Source organism: Arachis stenosperma, chromosome 10, assembly GCF_014773155.1.
Source record: "Arachis stenosperma cultivar V10309 chromosome 10, arast.V10309.gnm1.PFL2, whole genome shotgun sequence".
In the NCBI taxonomy this organism is placed as follows: Eukaryota; Viridiplantae; Streptophyta; class Magnoliopsida; order Fabales; family Fabaceae; genus Arachis; species Arachis stenosperma.
The window spans coordinates 130,805,774-130,827,055 of record NC_080386.1 but is presented as its reverse complement, the minus strand read 5'-3'; the positions used below and the strand labels follow the sequence as shown (position 1 = coordinate 130,827,055).

The 21,282-nt window shown below is 29.9% G+C and overlaps 2 protein-coding genes and 1 long non-coding RNA gene across 6 annotated transcripts; all 3 read left to right on the top strand.

The window, feature by feature from the left end:
• Positions 1-2,602: 2,602 nt before the first annotated feature.
• LOC130954517 (mitochondrial import receptor subunit TOM20-like) lies at positions 2,603-4,823 on the top strand. 3 transcript variants are annotated; one of them, XR_009076329.1, is made up of 6 exons: positions 2,603-2,799; positions 2,978-3,056; positions 3,242-3,411; positions 3,508-3,555; positions 4,526-4,623; positions 4,759-4,787. XR_009076329.1 is itself a non-coding variant. In XM_057881270.1 (5 exons), exons 1-5 carry the CDS (start codon positions 2,788-2,790, stop codon positions 4,565-4,567), a joined length of 351 nt encoding a protein of 116 aa, XP_057737253.1. In that variant the 5' UTR covers positions 2,603-2,787; the 3' UTR covers positions 4,568-4,724. The 3 variants fall into 3 exon arrangements, 1 of the variants encoding a protein (XP_057737253.1); XR_009076330.1 differs by having other exon boundaries at positions 2,624-2,795; positions 4,759-4,823; XM_057881270.1 differs by lacking the exon at positions 4,759-4,787 and having other exon boundaries at positions 4,526-4,724.
• Positions 4,824-5,437: 614 nt separating this feature from the next.
• Positions 5,438-5,955, top strand: LOC130954518 (uncharacterized). The gene is made up of 2 exons (XR_009076331.1): positions 5,438-5,479; positions 5,563-5,955. It is a non-coding gene; the product is annotated as an uncharacterized LOC130954518 (long non-coding RNA).
• Positions 5,956-12,258: 6,303 nt separating this feature from the next.
• On the top strand, positions 12,259-17,733 carry LOC130955729 (mitochondrial import receptor subunit TOM20-like). 2 transcript variants are annotated; one of them, XM_057882671.1, is made up of 7 exons: positions 12,259-12,474; positions 12,658-12,736; positions 12,926-13,095; positions 13,192-13,239; positions 14,272-14,367; positions 14,811-15,050; positions 15,135-15,527. In XM_057882671.1, exons 1-7 carry the CDS (start codon positions 12,376-12,378, stop codon positions 15,393-15,395), a joined length of 993 nt encoding a protein of 330 aa, XP_057738654.1. In that variant the 5' UTR covers positions 12,259-12,375; the 3' UTR covers positions 15,396-15,527. The 2 variants fall into 2 exon arrangements, with proteins under 2 accessions (XP_057738654.1, XP_057738655.1); XM_057882672.1 differs by lacking the exons at positions 14,811-15,050; positions 15,135-15,527 and adding an exon at positions 17,456-17,733.
• The last annotated feature ends 3,549 nt before the right edge of the window (positions 17,734-21,282 follow it).

Here is a 21,282-nt window from a genome sequence, read left to right as displayed (position 1 = left end):
AACTAGATCGGATTATGTATATTTCTATCTCTATAATATTGTTTATTATGTTTATTTGCCTTTAAAAAATATTCATTTGTACATATAAACTTTGTAAATATCTCAAAAATACTGTCTTCTAAAAGATGGAGCTTTCTTCGGTGGGGAAAGTATCTTCTAGACCTTAATGGACCAGGTAATAAAAAAAATTAATGAAAAGTATAGAGTTCGGTTCACAAATAATGAAAAATAACGTGAGGTTTTTTCCAGGCGCTTCAAAAACGGCATCGTGTTCGCGTTTATTTTCTGTTCGCGTTTATTTCCTGTTAACGGTGAGAGTGACTTCATGCGCCTCAGGAGCTCGTCGCGTGGATTCTCTGTGGACACGATCTCGTCCGGGATTCAGTTAAATTTGAAAGCGAAGTTCACAGCTAGAAACTCATCCGCATCGCATCCAAGCAATTCGCGGGTCAACTCGGAGAATCGCTGAGTGACCTGAATGATTTTGAACTCGAATCCGATCCTAAACCTCTCTGCCTGTCTTGCTAGCATTTCGCCCACAGATTTTAATCTCTCTTCTTGGCCGCCGGTGTCCGCCACCACCACGATCCTTACCATGGCCGGCGGGGTTCTTCCACGCGCAGAGAGCGCGAGTAGAAGGCTCGCGTACTGTTTTCCGTGGCCTATATCGAAATCAACTACGCAGAACCTCTTCAGCTCCGTTTTGTTCTCAAATGCAGCTTCGAGGATTGCGAAGTTGGCTGCCATGAACAGAGCGAGTTTTCAAACATCAACTGAGTTGACTCGGCGTGTTCATTGCTGAAAAACTCGGCCACGGGAGGAGAATTTTCCAGCAGGTTTACCCTCGATTTGAGCGCCGAAATCATGCAATCCATCAACCTTTGATCCGAATTTCTATTCGGATTGGAAACTTGACTCAACCCAGGATCTCAATGCCAGAATTTTGTTTATCTTCGGCTGCTATTAGTATTCTAATTACTATAATGAATTATTATTATTATTATTATTTTAATATTTACTTTTTCTGTTATGAATTGTTGTATGATACATTATTCATGTTTTATTTGTATTTAAATTAAATATATTGAATAATTGACGAATATTTTATAGTAGTACTTATATTTTTTAGATTTTTTTATCTTAGTTTTTCCAAAACTTATGCATATGAGAACTTTGAAAAGGTAGAAGATGAAGTTTTAGAGGGCATAAGTGATATATTGGATAGGAGTAGTAATTAAGCTTAGACTTTTTGTTTGAGTGGATTGTAGGTGTGGCCCATGTGACAAAAAAAAAAATTGTTTAAAAAAACCGGTCATTATAAAATTGGTTAAACCAGACATACTGAGGTCGGTTTGCAAAACATTAATTTTAAGTCAAGTTGATATTTCTAAAGGTTTAATACAGATGCAATCTCAGCCATTCATTTGGAATATTTTTATATGGTCCATCAAGGTCCGAAAAATACTTTCCCCACCAAAGACAAAGCCCTAAAAGATTCACAAGTCTTTCTCAGTTTCTTGTAACTTTTGGAATCTCTCAATCTCATAGTTGGTACTAAAATGATTCTTGGTTGTTAAAATAACTCATATGTTTCAAATATTTTATCTCAATTTCGGTGATCCAAAAAGTTGTTTTAATTTATAATTAAATAATCACATCAACTAAATTTCAATATATTTCATTGCATACAATTTTAAATACTTAATAAGTATTATTAATTCATGCTAATGAGTTATAGCTCAAATGATATAGTCTCCACATACTCAATTAAAAAGTTGCGGGTTCGAGTCTCCTATCTTTAGTAAAAAAAAAAATTATTAATTCATAAATTTTTAAAAAATATTTATAAATAATTCAACTCTCTTTCTACTTATATTTTTATTAAATAATAATATTAATATAAATAGATTTATTTAATTTTTCATCAAATTTTGATGTAAAAATAGAAATTAACGATTGGTTTGATTATTAAATTTTTTAAAAATTACAATATCCACTAAAAATATGAAAATATATCCTTTAAAGTAAAAAAATCAATAAAATGTTAAAATAATCGTAATTACCATAAAATTTTTAAATGTTATTATATGTAAATTTCATTGTCACATATTTGATTTTTTTTCACAAATTTAAGAAACAAAAAATAAGCAGTAATAAAAACACAAATCAATCTTATTTTTTACTTTATCAACAGCTTTAATTAAAATAATTTGATTCTTAAAAATCCATATGTAGCATAGCCTTTTAACTTTTTGAAGAAGATTAAAGACTTCTAAAATTTATTATTTTTGTTATAATTTAATTATTAATTTAATAATATATAATATATTTTATATTATATATTTTTTTAAATATTAATAATTAAAATAAATTCTAATAATTTCTAGCAATTTTTTTATTTTTTTCTCTCAAAAAAATAATAAATAAACAAAAACAGACGAAAGCGAGAGGAATCTTTCCCTTGCTTGGTTGTGAGTTGTGACTCCACCAAAATGGATTTTTTCATTTTTTTAATAGTTAAAAAAATAAAGTATAATTTTTTATTATTAATTTTGTAAATAAAATAAAAAAATTAAAAATTAAAAATTATACTTAACGCTCACAATTTTTTTTAACAATTGAATTGAAAGGATCCATCACCACATACAGACGCATACACAGGTCACTGAAAAACCCAAAACCCTAAGCAGGCGCCATGGATTTTGCAGCAGAACGACTTCGATCACCTTTTGTTATACGAGCACGCCCGTAAAACCGCCGAAGCCGGATACGCCAAGAACCCTCTCGATGCCGACGTCGGTTGTTCTCTTCTTCGTCTTCTTAATTTTCAATATTTTTCTGTTAATTAAAACTTTGAAATGTCTTTTATGTGTTTATTTAGATGTGGTTGCAATTCTTGTGATAATTAAGGACCGTAAGTTATATGAAAAAAAAAACTGTCTGCTTTAGTGTTTTTATCATCTGATAATATGTGTAGAACTTGACAAGATGGGGCGGGGCTTTGTTAGAGTTGTCACAATTTCAGACTCTTCCCGAAGCTAAGAAAATGATCGAAGGTGAATTCTTTGCTCATTTTTTTGGCCTATAAATGATTTTTTTTTCCCGATTACATTATCCGAATCAAAGTATATCCGTCTAACTCATGTTACTTTGCCACAACTAAATTGAATTTGTAAATGATAAGAATGTCGTTTGGACCTTTGTATTGAACTTTGATTATGGATGTCTCGCTGGGGTGCAGATGCTATTTCGAAGTTGGAGGAGGCTCTTGTGGTTAATCCAAAGAAGCATGATACTCTCTGGTGCCTTGGAAATGCTCACACCTCTCAAGCATTCTTAATTCCTGACCGTGATGAAGCGAAAGTTTATTTCGATAAGGCAGCTGAGTACTTCCAGCAAGCTGTTGATGAGGTCCGTTCTTTGTTCGGTTAACTTTCCTATGTGATTGGGGAGTAATGTGCTTATGAAAATGATTTGAATAATGAAGGTTTTCCATTGTCTATATAGGATCCTAGCAATGGACTATACCACAAATCATTGGAAGTGGCTGCCAAGGTATTCACTGCATTGTAATATTTGTTTATCTTTCTATTTTATCTGCTTTACTTGTTGGAAGTGTCATGAAGTTCAATAATAGTTATCCAGTTCTCCTGCGTTTGAAGAAAAAGACCCTTTACAGATGCCCACATGGTATCGGGTCAAGATACCACAACCCCAGTCTTGGTTTCCTTGTTCAGACTCCCATCAACATTGACTTTAACCGAACCATCTTCTAGGATAAGCCACTGAGAAGTTGTCATACCCTTCATGACCTATGAAGCCTGGATTTACAGCAAGTTTGAAACGTAGCATAGTGCTAAACATATCCATTGGCTTCTCTTGAAAGATGAACTCATTTCTGCGCCTTCAATTCCACCATAGATAGCTAGAAAGCCCATCAACATTGACTTTAACCGAACCATCTTCTAGGATAAGCCACTGAGAAGTTGTCATACCCTTCGACCTATGAAGCCTGGATTTCACAGCAAGTTTGAAAACGAGCATAGTGCTAAATATCCATTGGCTTCTCTTGAAAGATGAACTCATTTCTGCGCCTTCAATTCCACCATAGATTAGCTAGAAAGAGTGTGTTTGAGATTTGATTTTTCCTCTTGCATCTTAGTTTTGTTATTTTCAAATTTTTTTCCATCCATTTATAATATCTGAAAGCGTCATATTCATCAATGTGTATCTATAGTCCTGGAGAGCAAATACTCATATATTGGTGCTGTGGTTTGTTTGCCAAACTTTGAACAACTAAGTTGCTGTTGAATCTTGTAAATGATCCCGAAATCTGCAATTATCTATGATAGTATGAGACTGTGTGTTGACTTTTGGATTATGGATACTTCTGTAAAGACATGCCTGACTCATGAATCTTAGGATCCTCAACATATTCAATTTAAATCATATTGACACAGTGGTTGATTGAGAATATGTATACTGGTAGAATACTGCAATGATTTCTTTTTAACACTTGTTTTAGGTAAAGGATTGGGTCTGTTCATCTGGTTCACAAAGTAATTGAGTTACTGTTTGAGGTGTTCCTTGTTGGATTTCTCCCAGCTTTCCGTGCTTTTGGAGGTTTATTACTTTCTTTATTTGTATGCTATCTTTCTTGGTGATGTGTTTTTATCTTTTTCGTTAATAACATGCTCATGTAAAATTCTCTGGTTGGCTGATTACTGGACCACCTCATAACTAACATCTTTTTTCAAGGCTCCTGAGCTGCATGTAGAAATCCATAGCATAGTGGCTTTGCTCAGCAGCAGTCACTGGAGCAACTGGAGCTGCTACTTCTGCTGGTACTAAGGTAAATGATTAAAAGTTTCCATTGGCTGATATTCTGTATTAGCATTTGGTACTCAATGCAAAACTTGATCAGTCTGACAAATTTTACACTTATAATAAAAATAAAAGGTAAAAAGGGATGTCTACCCTCCACTTGATTACCTTCAGCAAATTACGGTTAATACTCAAATTCGTCCCTGAAAAATCACGCGATCTCCATTTGCGCCCCTGAATGATTTTTTTAAATCACGTTTGTCCTTCCGTTAACTTTCTCACGCTGTCGTTAACGATCTGTTTGACCTGGAACGTAAGTGGCAATACGAATTACACCTGACATGCCGTGTGTTGCTAACGAGATATGTTTAGCAAAATGTATCAATTTAGTCCCTGAATCTCATTAAATAAACCCTAATTCCCATCTTCCCATGAACATGAATGCATTGCTTGAGTGTTGTTGCAGATCCAGCAGCTGTTGAGGGAGGAGAAAATCGATTTCGCGCCACGATGGGAAGGGAAGTGGAGGTTCCGGTGGTGGGTTGCCGTTGCACTCACATGGTAGCTATGCTTCGGGCTCATCCATGCGAAAAAAAGGAAAAACGATGAGGAAAAGAATTCAAATAGGTTGTTTCATACTTGTCCAAGATACCGGGTGAGTTTAATTTTGTATAAATGATAGCATCATCTTGGCTTTCACCATTTATGTGGGATTAACTTTTTATTCAATGTTTTCAGAAGGGGAGCCACTGCAATTTTTTTAAATGGGTTGATGAAAATGAACATGTAGTTGTTGCAGAAGGTCCAAAGGGGGTCCTAAAAACTGATGTAGAACTGGAGATTGATTATGAAAATTGGAAGGTTAAATTAGCATGGAGAATAAGTAGTTTAGAAGCAGAAGTCAGAGTACTCAAAATGTTAATGTGTTTCATGTTCGCTGGTCTGATAATGGTCATCTTAGTAGGAGCTTTACTTTGCATGTCATATATGTACAAGTAGGAGAAAGTGAATGTGGTATGATGGCTTTAGGTTGCTGGCTTTAGGTTGCTGGATTTTTTGTTTCCAATTATCATGGTTAAACTTTTGTAAACTGAAAGTAGAGTTTATAAATGGCAACTTGGATTATGAATACACCTGTTAATCAAATATATTTATGCATTACTTACACCATCATATATAAAGAAGTCTTAATATAAAGGCAAATCAGATACAAAAGGTAATAAAGTAAAGGCAACGTTGATGAAGTTTTATTTTTATTGTGTTATTTTGCAAACATGTCATGCTTTTTCAGTTACAGACATCTATTTACAAAAGAGAAACGGTTACTATTTTCACATTTTTCCTTTCTAAGTTTTACTATCCCATTATAATACAAGTTTGTGGACAAAATTAACTCTATTCCATTTACATTTTACAGATTATAGAATAAATAAAACTAAATTACTACAAAGAATAATTCAATTTCTCCCATGGAGCATTGCATTCTGTTCTGTTCTGTCTCTTAACTCTTTTTATACTTTAGATATGTAGAATCTGTAATTCCCATTTTTGTTATACTCAGTGCAACAGGAGAAAAAGGTGGCATCATTACATAAGGTAGAGTCTTGTTCTTCTCCTTTGATTGCATAAAAAGCTCTGCTTCCTCCCTCATAAGCATTTCCAGTGAATTACATTGAGATAATGGTTAAGTGCCATGCAAAATGGCGACACAGACGGAGAAGGTTTGTAACAGGGATAACCGGGCATGAAAATCAACTGCATATTCACCCTCTTCAACTCTGCCCAAGCTAAAGGTAGGAGTATTTTCCTTGGCTCCCTATAAAGTATGCACAAAATGAAAAAAACATAAGATATTTGCTAAAATGTAATAATGACAACATTGTAAATGAAGCAAGTTGTACATTTTCATGTATCATTAAATCAGTTAATGTTCCAATCATAGAATGAGTGTCTGTTTGCTCTTTTTAATTTTTATCCTAATCTGGATGTGTTCTATCTTATAGTAGCAAAATGGTTGCTAAGCATACAAGTAATCTGTTGGAACTAATTGCACTAAACTTGAGGACCTTGAAACTTTGCACTTGCTTATGTTATGCAGTTTCTAATAAAAAGGCATCAATCTTCGGGAAAAAAGAAAACATGAAAATAAGACACTGAAGATGTTAATGACCAAACATAATGATAGAAAAGGAAGGTATTTTTTGTAATTAAATCTTAATGGGATTTGATCAGTGAATGAGAAAGCACATACAATAAAGTATGAAGTAGTTAAACTATAAAACTATTTACCTGAAGAAAAAGTTGCAGTGGTTGATAAAACAACAGGTTTCCTCATCGTTTTTCCTTCTTCTTTGCATGGACGAGCTCGAAGCATAGCTACCATGTGAGTGCGACGGTAATCCACCACTGGGACCTCCACTTCCGCTCCCATCATGGCATCGAAATCGATTTTCTCCTCCCTCAATAGCAGCTAGATCTGCAACAACACTCAAGCAATGCATCATGTTCATGGGAAGATGGGAATTAGGGTTTATTTAATTGAGATTTAGGGAATAAATTGATACATTTTGCTAAACATATATCGTCAGCAACACACACGGCATGCCAGGTGTAATTTGTATTGCCACTTCACGTTCCAGGTTAGCAGATCGTTAACATAGCGTGAGAAAGTTAACGGAAGGATGAACATGATTTAAAAAAAAATCATTCAAGAACTAATTTGATTAAAAAAATCATTCAGGGACGAAAATGGAGATCGCGTGATCTTTCCTTTTCGGGACGATTTTGAATATTAACCCAGTAAATTACTATCAAACTTACAAAGCAAGATTCTATAAAATAGCAACTCAACGTAGTAGTTATTAAACAGCACAAATGTTTTTCTATATCATTTACCCTTCAACCAAACATACCCTAGAAGCCAAGAGAAAGCCAACAATGGAAATTGAAAGGAGGATAACCTCCCTACGAAAAACAATTAAAAGAAAAATTTAATTTTACATTTATTATTGAATATAATAATTATGATTAACGTTAATTCCCTTACGTTTTTGCAGCCTGCCTGCCTTTCCCAATTGCAGCACCAAAATATCTCTAGAACATAGCAAGAAGAACAAATTAGTAGAAAAGCTGTATCTGGAACTGCAAAGCAAAGGAACCTCAATAGTTCAGGTATTGCTAAATATAATTTCAGAAGTTGTCAACAAAACAAAAGGTTCACTAACATAGGAAACACCAGAAGGTTCAACCATGTACAATTGTGGTCCATCTCTGTCATAACCTCCTAGTATGACACCACATCCAAAAGGTCTGTGAAATCGCCAACAATATGTTGTTGATGTGAAATACGAAAAGTACAGCTTAAAAAGTACAGTGTGCAAAGGTGCACATAATTAGCCACGCGCTCAGCAAGTTTCTTAACAGGAATAGGTTCTCCATACACACTGCAAAGAAAAATAAACTAGAAATGAATATTGATCTTTAACTGGCCACTATACACATAAGGAAATGGGTAAAAACACAATATTAGCATGCACATCAAACCTAGTCCATTCAACACTGCTACACTAATTCTCTTATCCCATAGTGATTCAATCATGGCATTCAATCTAAAGCATGAAAATGCATGAGTACTGAAAACCCAAGCATGATATGGTTCATTTCAATCCAGAGCCACCAAGAGCAATGTGTTAGATCATAGATGTTTGAAATGGGAATGTTTAAGGTATAAACCAATAAGTTTAATGGTACACTAAAAGTTTATTTCTGAATGAGGATTATAGCTTTTGATTATATTCTATCACTATAAGCCTGAGAAATGAGAACAATAAAGTAAACTAAATTATCACTGTGTTATTTGGACAGCAGTTGAAATACCTACCGATCAGTTTCGGGGAATGCTACATTGTCACATTGACAATAAGTCAAGCAAAATATAGCAGAATAAAAAGATTAATGATAATTGGTTGAAATGATGAAATCAAAACCAAAACAAGGCTAGTCACTTTCCACTTCTCTATTTATGAACCAAGTCTAACCAAGTTAGTTTTTTTTTTTCTTTTTTTGTGACTAACTAAATTAGTTTAAGATAATAAATATTAGTTATAATTAATATTATTCTAAATTTTATTATTTAACTAATTAGACTTAGGTTCAATTTGGGTAAACAGCTTAATTAAGCTCTTTTTGAAAAAATAGCTTAGACAATAAATACTTATATTAAAAGTAACTTATAAATAAGTTATTTTGTGTTTAGTTTTTTAGTTCTAAAAGTGCTTATTTTAAGAGAAGAATGATAAAAAAAACTTTTTATTATGAGAAAAATAATTTTTTTTAACTTCTTTATAAGCACTAAAATAACTTTTTAAAAAACTGTAATTTGACTTTAAAAATTGTACTATACATTAATACTATACATTTTCATAAGTTAAAAGTTGAAAAGAGAAACTTATGTAAAACGGCCCTTAATTTATAAAAAGACAAATATATAGTATTACTCATGGCGAAACAATTTGAGAGTTTATCTCAAATAATTTATAAATTTTAGAAGTTTTAATATAAATTTTAGAAGATTTCAAAGTGTACATATAACGAGGGTTTTAACTCTCACTCTGTCTCACTTTAAACACAATTAAATAAATTACAATAATAAATTATAAAATATCTATTAAATTAATTATCAAATAAATTATTTATATAGAATATATATTAAAATTTAAAATATATACTAAAAATTATATAAAATAACACAGAGTGTACAAATATATATACAATAATTCTATTAATTATTATTTATTTTTTATTCTAATGTGTACAGTATTAAAAGTTTAAATAATATGAAGATAAAATCTGAACTCTGAAAAGCGATAAACAACTTTAGAATTAAATTTGAGTAAATAAATCACCTCACAAATACTATTTTAAAAGCAATGTTACTATTTCATATGCAAAAAATAAAATAAAAATAAAATAAAAAACAGATTAAAGAAATGAAAAATGCTTATCTCATAAATGTCAATAAATATAAGTTTTGATTCCAACGATTTAAAATAGTTTTTCACTCGTTTACTATAAAGTATACTACCAGTTTACCAAAACAAAAAAATTGCATATGCATATATAAATAGAAAACATTTGCCTTTTGATCTTTTTTAAGTACAATGAGCATTGACAATGTCTGTTGATACTACTAAAATTATACCACACACACCACACATATATATATATATATATATTAAAAGATTGATCAAATGATGCAAAGTAGATTAAAAGAACGAATAAAAGATGCATTAGTTTGCAAAAAAATAATTTATAATTTAAGACACATATTGTGTATTCTTAGATGGTATTATATTATCGTAAATCTTAGTATAATTTGTATTCATTAGATAATATTTTTAAACTAATATAAAATTATGATAGATTTTTGAATCAATTATTAAGTTTTTGATTCCAATGTCATATATGTAAAATTATAATTTTTTACACTTCACTGATTTTTTATGTACATTTTTTAAAGTAGTGGACATCGAATATGAGTCACATTTAAATTCAAAAGGCCTAAAAAAAATATTTAAAATTATTAGGATGATGGAATCATTTTTTTTTCAAAGATAGATATTATTTTATTATTATAAAATAATAATGTTTCCATAAGGAAATACAAAAGATGATTATCACCAATGTGATTGAAAGACAAATAGTTTAAAAAAGAGTAAAGTAAGAATAAAGAGAAATTATTAGCATTTATCATGAATCATCTTAAAATTTTAAAAATTTTGAAAAAAAATTATCTAAAATTTATAGAGTATATAATTTGAGTCATATCTTAAATATGAGAAAATTTAAAAAAATAATATCTAAATTTTTTAAATTAAAATAAGATTAGATACTTGATTATTAAAAAAGGTTTTTAATTGGACTAAAGTTTAATATTGTCAAGCTTTAGTTATGAGAAATTTAAAAAAAAATCTAAATTTTTTAAATTAAATAAGATTAGATACGTTGATTATTAAAAAAGGTTTTTAAATTGGACTAAAGTTTAATATTGTCAAGCTTTAGTTAGAGAAGATTATTCTATTTGTACATTTATTATTAAATGCAAATAATATCTATTTGGACTTGTTACTTTTTAAATTTAAAATAATCTTTTTTTAGATCGAACATAAATGGAGAGACTTTTTGCTGATCTGGCGCTCGTATTTGAGTTTTGAGATTATTTGCTTAAATGTTGTTATTAAAAAAATTTTGTAATTTTATTTATAAATTAATAGATTATTTGGTTAGATTGTTAGATAATAATAAAGATTTAGTTTTTGAGTTTATTAGCACTTTAGCAGGGTAGTTAAATATTTAAATATTAATATTATTGAACTAATTTAAAAAAATTATATAAATTATTCGGATAGATTGTTAGATATCGATAAAGATTTAGTTTTCGAGTTTATTAACAACGTAGTTAGATATTTAAATCTTAATATTATTGAACTAATTTAAACAAAGTTATTTATAAATTATTTTAAAATTAGGACGTTTGTTTAATAATAATTTCAACAACTTCGAAAACAAAATAACAAGAGTTTAAATTTGAGAACAGTAATAAAATGTCCTTTTAAAACAAAAAAATAAAAAATATAATTTAAAAGAGGTTGTTACTTTTTAAATTTAAGTTATTTACCTAAATTATTTTACTTAGGTTGTTATTTTTTTAATTTAAAATTATTTTAGTTAGTTGGTTATTTTTTAAATTTTAAGTTATTTGTTTAGTTTATTATTTTTTAAATTTTAAGTTATTTACTGATTACTCTATTAAATCATAAATTATTATTATTTGTTTAAGTTATTACTTTTTAATTTTAATTTATTTGCACATAAAATAAAATTTTCAAAAAATACATGCCTCATTTAGAAAATAATTTAAATTATTTTATTTTTAGTACTAATTTAAATGAGATGGTTTTTAGAAAATAATGTGATCACAATTTTAAATTATGTGTAAAATCTCTTGTTAAATTTAAAACTGTCTATCTCTCATGAAAGGTTTTCTTTGTAGAATAACAATGTGAGAAAATTATTAGCTTAAATTTTAAAATATAGATTAGATATAAATTAATTAAGGTAGATCTAAATAGTAACAAACATATATCAAATTTTATTTTTTAAATTGGTCAAAATTATATTTTTAATATTATTTTATTATTTTAAAAATTATATTTTTATATCTATTAAAATTAAATTTTTTATACTATTTTATTATTATTTAACTATTAATTTAACTTATTTAATTTAATAATAAATTTTATATTATATTTTTAAATATTAATAATTAATTAATAATTTAAAAAATAAATTTTGATGATCTCTATCTTTTTTTTTTTTCTACTTTTCTCACTCGTGAAAAATAATAAATAAACAAAAACAGACGAGAGCGACAGGAATCTTTCCCTTACTTGGTTGTGACTTCACCACATACACGCACATAAGTCACTGAAAAACCCAAAACCCTAACTAAGCAAGTACAAAACACAAGTGCGAGACAGAGAGAGAGGCGCCATGGATTTGCAGCAGAACGAGTTCGATCGCCTTTTGTTCTTCGAGCACGCCCGTAAAACCGCCGAAGCTGAATACGCCAAGAACCCTCTCGATGCCGACGTCAGTTGTTCTCTTCTTCTTCTTCTTCCTAATTTTCAATATTTTTCTGTTAATTAAAACTTTGAAATGTCTTTTATGTGTTTATTTACATGTGGTTGCAATTCTTGTGATAATTAAGGACCGTAAGTTATATGAAAAAAAATTGTCTCCTTTAGTGTGTTTATCATCTGATAATATGTGTAGAACTTGACAAGATGGGGCGGAGCTTTGTTAGAGTTGTCGCAATTTCAGACTTTTCCCGAAACTAAGAAAATGACCGAAGGTAAATTCTTTGCTCATTTTTTTTGGCGAATAAATGTTTTTTTTTTTTTCGCGATTACATGATCCGAATCAAAGTATATCCGTCTAACTCATGTTACTTTGCCACAACTAAATTGAATTTGTAAATGATAAGAATGTCGTTTGGACCTTTGTATTGAACTTTGATTATGGATGTCTCGCTGGGGTGCAGATGCTATTTCGAAGTTGGAGGAGGCTCTTGTGGTTAATCCAAAGAAGCATGATACTCTCTGGTGCCTTGGAAATGCTCACACCTCTCAAGCATTCTTAATTCCTGACCGTGATGAAGCGAAAGTTTATTTCGATAAGGCAGCTGAGTACTTCCAGCAAGCTGTTGATGAGGTCCGTTCTTTGTTCGGTTAACTTTCCTATGTGATTGGGGAGTAATGTGCTTATGAAAATGATTTGAATAATGAAGGTTTTCCATTGTCTATATAGGATCCTAGCAATGAACTATACCACAAATCATTGGAAGTGGCTGCCAAGGTATTCACTGCATTGTAATATTTTGTTTATCTTTCTATTTTATCTGCTTTACTTGTTGGAAGTGTCATGAAGTTCAATAATAGTTATCCAGTTCTCCTGCGTTTGAAGAAAAAGACCCTTTACAGATGCCCACATGGTATCGGGTCAAGATACCACAACCCCCAGTCTTGGTTTCCTTGTTCAGACTCCCATCAACATTGACTTTAACCGAACCATCTTCTAGGATAAGCCACTGAGAAAGTTGTCATACCCTTCATGACCTATGAAGCCTGGATTTCACAGCAAGTTTGAAAACGTAGCATAGTGCTAAACATATCCATTGGCTTCTCTTGAAAGATGAACTCATTTCTGCGCCTTCAATTCCACCATAGATTAGCTAGAAAGAGTGTGTTTGAAGATTTGATTTTTTTTCCTCTTGCATCTTAGTTTTGTTATTTTCAATCATTTTTTTCCATCCATTTATAATATCTGAAAGCGTCATATTACATCAATGGTGTATCTATAGTCCTGGAGAGCAAATACTCATATATTGGGTGCTGTGGTTTGTTTGCCAAACTTTGAAACAAACTAAGTTGCTGTTGAATCTTGTAAAATGATCCCGAAATCTGCAATTATCTATGATAGTATGAGACTGTGTGTTGACTTTTGGATTATGGATACTTCTGTAAAGACATGCCTGACTCATGAATCTTAGGATCCTCAACATATTCAATTTAAATCATATTGAACACAGTGGTTGATTGAGAATATGTATACTGGTAGAATACTGCAATGATTTCTTTTTAACACTTGTTTTAGGTAAAGGATTGGGTCTGTTCATCTGGTTCACAAAGTAATTGAGTTACTGTTTGAGGTGTTCCTTGTTGGATTTCTCCCAGCTTTCCGTGCTTTTGGAGGTTTATTACTTTCTTTATTTGTATGCTATCTTTCTTGGTGATGTGTTTTTATCTTTTTCGTTAATAACATGCTCATGTAAAATTCTCTGGTTGGCTGATTACTGGACCACCTCAATAACTAACATCTTTTTTCAAGGCTCCTGAGCTGCATGTAGAAATCCATAAGCATAGTGGCTTTGCTCAGCAGCAGTCAACTGGAGCAACTGGAGCTGCTACTTCTGCTGGTACTAAGGTAAATGATTAAAAGTTTCCATTGGCTGATATTCTGTATTAGCATTTGGTACTCAATGCAAAACTTGATCAGTCTGACAAATTTTACACTTATAATAAAAATAAAAGGTAAAAAGGGGATGGTCTACCCTCCCACTTGATTACCTTCAGCAAATTACGGGTTAATACTCAAATTCGTCCCTGAAAAATCACGCGATCTCCATTTGCGCCCCTGAATGATTTTTTTAAATCACGTTTGTCCTTCCGTTAACTTTCTCACGCTGTCGTTAACGATCTGTTGACCTGGAACGTGAAGTGGCAATACGAATTACACCTGACATGCCGTGTGTTGCTAACGAGATATGTTTAGCAAAATGTATCAATTTAGTCCCTGAATCTCAATTAAATAAACCCTAATTCCCATCTTCCCATGAACATGAATGCATTGCTTGAGTGTTGTTGCAGATCCAGCAGCTGTTGAGGGAGGAGAAAATCGATTTCGGCGCCACGATGGGAAGCGGAAGTGGAGGTTCCGGTGGTGGGTTGCCGTTGCACTCACATGGTAGCTATGCTTCGGGCTCATCCATGCGAAAAAGAAGGAAAAACGATGAGGAAACCTGTTTCTGCGGTTTAAAAACTTTGATTAAGAAATCTGGGACATCACAGAATTCAAATAGGTTGTTTCATACTTGTCCAAGATACCGGGTGAGTTTAATTTTGTATAAATGATAGCATCATCTTGGCTTTCACCATTTATGTGGGATTAACTTTTTTATTCAATGTTTTCAGAAGGGGAGCCACTGCAATTTTTTTAAATGGGTTGATGAAAATGAACATGTAGTTGTTGCAGAAGGTCCAAAGGGGGTCCTAAAAACTGATGTAGAACTGGAGATTGATTATGAAAATTGGAAGGTTAAATTAGCATGGAGAATAAGTAGTTTAGAAGCAGAAGTCAGAGTACTCAAAATGTTAATGTGTTTCATGTTCGCTGGTCTGATAATGGTCATCTTAGTAGGAGCTTTACTTTGCATGTCATATATGTACAAGTAGGAGAAAGTGAATGTGGTATGATGGCTTTAGGTTGCTGGCTTTAGGTTGCTGGATTTTTTGTTTCCAATTATCATGGTTAAACTTTTGTAAACTGAAAGTAGAGTTTATAAATGGCAACTTGGATTATGAATACACCTGTTAATCAAATATATTTATGCATTACTTACACCATCATATATAAAGAAGTCTTAATATAAAGGCAAATCAGATACAAAAGGTAATAAAGTAAAGGCAACGTTGATGAAGTTTTATTTTTATTGTGTTATTTTGCAAACATGTCATGCTTTTTCAGTTACAGACATCTATTTACAAAAGAGAAACGGTTACTATTTTCACATTTTTTCCTTTCTAAGTTTTAACTATCCCATTATAATACAAGTTTGTGGACAAAATTAACTCTATTCCATTTACATTTTACAGATTATAGAATAAATAAAACTAAATTACTACAAAGAATAATTCAATTTCTCCCATGGAGCATTGCATTCTGTTCTGTTCTGTCTCTTAACTCTTTTTATACTTTAGATATGTAGAATCTGTAATTCCCATTTTTGTTATACTCAGTGCAACAGGAGAAAAAGGTGGCATCATTACATAAGGTAGAGTCTTGTTCTTCTCCTTTGATTGCATAAAAAGCTCTGCTTCCTCCCTCATAAGCATTTCCAGTGAATTACATTGAGATAATGGTTAAGTGCCATGCAAAATGGCGACACAGACGGAGAAGGTTTGTAACAGGGATAACCGGGCATGAAAATCAACTGCATATTCACCCTCTTCAACTCTGCCCAAGCTAAAGGTAGGAGTATTTTCCTTGGCTCCCTATAAAGTATGCACAAAATGAAAAAAACATAAGATATTTGCTAAAATGTAATAATGACAACATTGTAAATGAAGCAAGTTGTACATTTTCATGTATCATTAAATCAGTTAATGTTCCAATCATAGAATGAGTGTCTGTTTGCTCTTTTTAATTTTTATCCTAATCTGGATGTGTTCTATCTTATAGTAGCAAAATGGTTGCTAAGCATACAAGTAATCTGTTGGAACTAATTGCACTAAACTTGAGGACCTTGAAACTTTGCACTTGCTTATGTTATGCAGTTTCTAATAAAAAGGCATCAATCTTCTTCGGGAAAAAAGAAAACATGAAAATAAGACACTGAAGATGTTAATGACCAAAACATAATGATAGAAAAGGAAGGTATTTTTTGTAATTAAATCTTAATGGGATTTGATCAGTGAATGAGAAAGCACATACAATAAAGTATGAAGTAGTTAAACTATAAAACTATTTACCTGAAGAAAAAGTTGCAGTGGTTGATAAAACAACAGGTTTCCTCATCGTTTTTCCTTCTTCTTTGCATGGACGAGCTCGAAGCATAGCTACCATGTGAGTGCGACGGTAATCCACCACTGGGACCTCCACTTCCGCTCCCATCATGGCATCGAAATCGATTTTCTCCTCCCTCAATAGCAGCTAGATCTGCAACAACACTCAAGCAATGCATCATGTTCATGGGAAGATGGGAATTAGGGTTTATTTAATTGAGATTTAGGGAATAAATTGATACATTTTGCTAAACATATATCGTCAGCAACACACGGCATGCCAGGTGTAATTTGTATTGCCACTTCACGTTCCAGGTTAGCAGATCGTTAACATAGCGTGAGAAGTTAACGGAAGGATGAACATGATTTAAAAAAAAATCATTCAAGAACTAATTTGATTAAAAAAATCATTCAGGGACGAAAATGGAGATCGCGTGATCTTTCCTTTTCGGGACGATTTTGAATATTAACCCAGTAAATTACTATCAAACTTACAAAGCAAGATTCTATAAAATAGCAACTCAACGTAGTAGTTATTAAACAGCACAAATGTTTTTCTATATCATTTACCCTTCAACCAAACATACCCTAGAAGCCAAGAGAAAGCCAACAATGGAAATTGAAAGGAGGATAACCTCCCTACGAAAAACAATTAAAAGAAAAATTTAATTTTACATTTATTATTGAATATAATAATTATGATTAACGTTAATTCCCTTACGTTTTTGCAGCCTGCCTGCCTTTCCCAATTGCAGCACCAAAATATCTCTAGAACATAGCAAGAAGAACAAATTAGTAGAAAAGCTGTATCTGGAACTGCAAAGCAAAGGAACCTCAATAGTTCAGGTATTGCTAAATATAATTTCAGAAGTTGTCAACAAAACAAAAGGTTCACTAACATAGGAAACACCAGAAGGTTCAACCATGTACAATTGTGGTCCATCTCTGTCATAACCTCCTAGTATGACACCACATCCAAAAGGTCTGTGAAATCGCCAACAATATGTTGTTGATGTGAAATACGAAAAAGTACAGCTTAAAAAGTACAGTGTGCAAAGGTGCACATAATTAGCCACGCGCTCAGCAAGTTTCTTAACAGGAATAGGTTCTCCATACACACTGCAAAGAAAAATAAACTAGAAATGAATATTGATCTTTAACTGGCCACTATACACATAAGGAAATGGGTAAAAACACAATATTAGCATGCACATCAAACCTAGTCCATTCAACACTGCTACACTAATTCTCTTATCCCATAGTGATTCAATCATGGCATTCAATCTAAAGCATGAAAATGCATGAGTACTGAAAACCCAAGCATGATATGGTTCATTTCAATCCAGAGCCACCAAGAGCAATGTGTTAGATCATAGATGTTTGAAATGGTGAATGTTTAAGGTATAAACCAATAAGTTTAATGGTACACTAAAAGTTTATTTCTGAATGAGGATTATAGCTTTTGATTATATTCTATCACTATAAGCCTGAGAAATGAGAACAATAAAGTAAACTAAATTATCACTGTGTTATTTGGACAGCAGTTGAAATACCTACCGATCAGTTTCGGGGAATGCTACATTGTCACATTGACAATAAGTCAAGCAAAATATAGCAGAATAAAAAGATTAATGATAATTGGTTGAAATGATGAAATCAAAACCAAAACAAGGCTAGTCACTTTCCACTTCTCTATTTATGAACCAAGTCTAACCAAGTTAGTTTTTTTTTTTCTTTTTTTGTGACTAACTAAATTAGTTTAAGATAATAAATATTAGTTATAATTAATATTATTCTAAATTTTATTATTTAACTAATTAGACTTAGGTTCAATTTGGGTAAACAGCTTAATTAAGCTCTTTTTGAAAAAATAGCTTAGACAATAAATACTTATATTAAAAGTAACTTATAAATAAGTTATTTTGTGTTTAGTTTTTTAGTTCTAAAAGTGCTTATTTTAAGAGAAGAATGATAAAAAAAACTTTTTATTATGAGAAAAATAATTTTTTTTAACTTCTTTATAAGCACTAAAATAACTTTTTAGAAAACTGTAATTTGACTTTAAAAATTGTACTATACATTAATACTATACATTTTCATAAGTTAAAAGTTGAAAAGAGAAACTTATGTAAAACGGCCCTTAATTTATAAAAAGACAAATATATAGTATTACTCATGGCGAAACAATTTGAGAGTTTATCTCAAATAATTTATAAATTTTAGAAGTTTTAATATAAATTTTAGAAGATTTCAAAGTGTACATATAAACGAGGGTTTTAACTCTCACTCTGTCTCACTTTAAAACACAATTAAATAAATTACAATAATATAAATTATAAAAATATCTATTAAATTAATTATCAAATAAATTATTTATATAGAATATATATTAAAATTTAAAATATATACTAAAAATTATATAAAATAACACAGAGTGTACAAATATATATACAATAATTCTATTAATTATTATTTATTTTTTATTCTAATGTGTACAGTATTAAAAAGTTTAAATAATATGAAGATAAAATCTGAACTCTGAAAAGCGATAAACAACTTTAGAAATTAAATTTGAGTAAATAAATCACCTCACAAATACTATTTTAAAAGCAATGTTACTATTTCATATGCAAAAAAATAAAATAAAAAATAAAATAAAAAACAGATTAAAGAAATGAAAAATGCTTATCTCATAAAATGTCAATAAAATATAAGTTTTGATTCCAACGATTTAAAAATAGTTTTTCACTCGTTTACTATAAAGTATACTACCAGTTTACCAAAAACAAAAAATATGCATATGCATATATAAATAGAAAACATTTGCCTTTTGATCTTTTTTAAGTACAATGAGCATTGACAATGTCTGTTGATACTACTAAAATTATACACACACACACACACATATATATATATATATATATATTAAAAGATTGATCAAATGATGCAAAGTAGATTAAAAGAACGAATAAAAGATGCATTAGTTTGCAAAAAAAATAATTTATAATTTAAGACACATATTGTGTATTCTTAGATGGTATTATATTATCGTAAATCTTAGTATAATTTGTATTCATTAGATAATATTTTTAAACTAATATAAAATTATGATAGATTTTTGAATCAATTATTAAGTTTTTGATTCCAATGTCATATATGTAAAATTATAATTTTTTACACTTCACTGATTTTTTATGTACATTTTTTAAAGTAGTGGACATCGAATATGAGTCACATTTAAATTCAAAAGGCCTAAAAAAAATATTTAAAATTATTAGGATGATGGAATCATTTTTTTTTCAAAGATAGATATTATTTTATTATTATAAAATAATAATGTTTCCATAAGGAAATACAAAAGATGATTATCACCAAATGTGATTGAAAGACAAATAGTTTAAAAAAGAGTAAAGTAAGAATAAAGAGAAATTATTAGCATTTATCATGAATCATCTTAAAATTTTAAAAATTTTGAAAAAAAATTATCTAAAATTTATAGAGTATATAATTTGAGTCATATCTTAAATATGAGAAAATTTAAAAAAATAATATCTAAATTTTTTAAATTAAATAAGATTAGATACGTTGATTATTAAAAAAGGTTTTTAAATTGGACTAAAGTTTAATATTGTCAAAGCTTTAGTTAGAGAAGATTATTCTATTTGTACATTTATTATTAAATGCAAATAATATCTATTTGGACTTGTTACTTTTTAAATTTAAAATAATCTTTTTTTAGATCGAACATAAATGGAGAGACTTTTTGCTGATCTGGCGCTCGTATTTGAGTTTTGAGATTATTTGCTTAAATGTTGTTATTAAAAAAATTTTGTAATTTTATTTATAAATTAATAGATTATTTGGTTAGATTGTTAGATAATAATAAAGATTTAGTTTTTGAGTTTATTAGCACTTTAGCAGGGTAGTTAAATATTTAAATATTAATATTATTGAACTAATTTAAAAAAAATTAATATATAAATTATTCGGATAGATTGTTAGATATCGATAAAGATTTAGTTTTCGAGTTTATTAACAACGTAGTTAGATATTTAAATCTTAATATTATTGAACTAATTTAAACAAAGTTATTTATAAATTATTTTAAAATTAGGACGTTTGTTTAATAATAATTTCAACAACTTCGAAAACAAAATAACAAGAGTTTAAATTTGAGAACAGTAATAAAATGTCCTTTTAAAACAAAAAAATAAAAAATATAATTTAAAAGAGGTTGTTACTTTTTAAATTTAAGTTATTTACCTAAATTATTTTACTTAGGTTGTTATTTTTTTAATTTAAAATTATTTTAGTTAGTTGGTTATTTTTTAAATTTTAAGTTATTTGTTTAGTTTATTATTTTTTAAATTTTAAGTTATTTACTGATTACTCTATTAAATCATAAATTATTATTATTTGTTTAAGTTATACTTTTAATTTTAATTTATTTGCACATAAATAAAATTTTCAAAAAATACATGCCTCATTTAGAAAATAATTTAAATTATTTTATTTTTAGTACTAATTTAAATGAGATGGTTTTTAGAAAATAATGTGA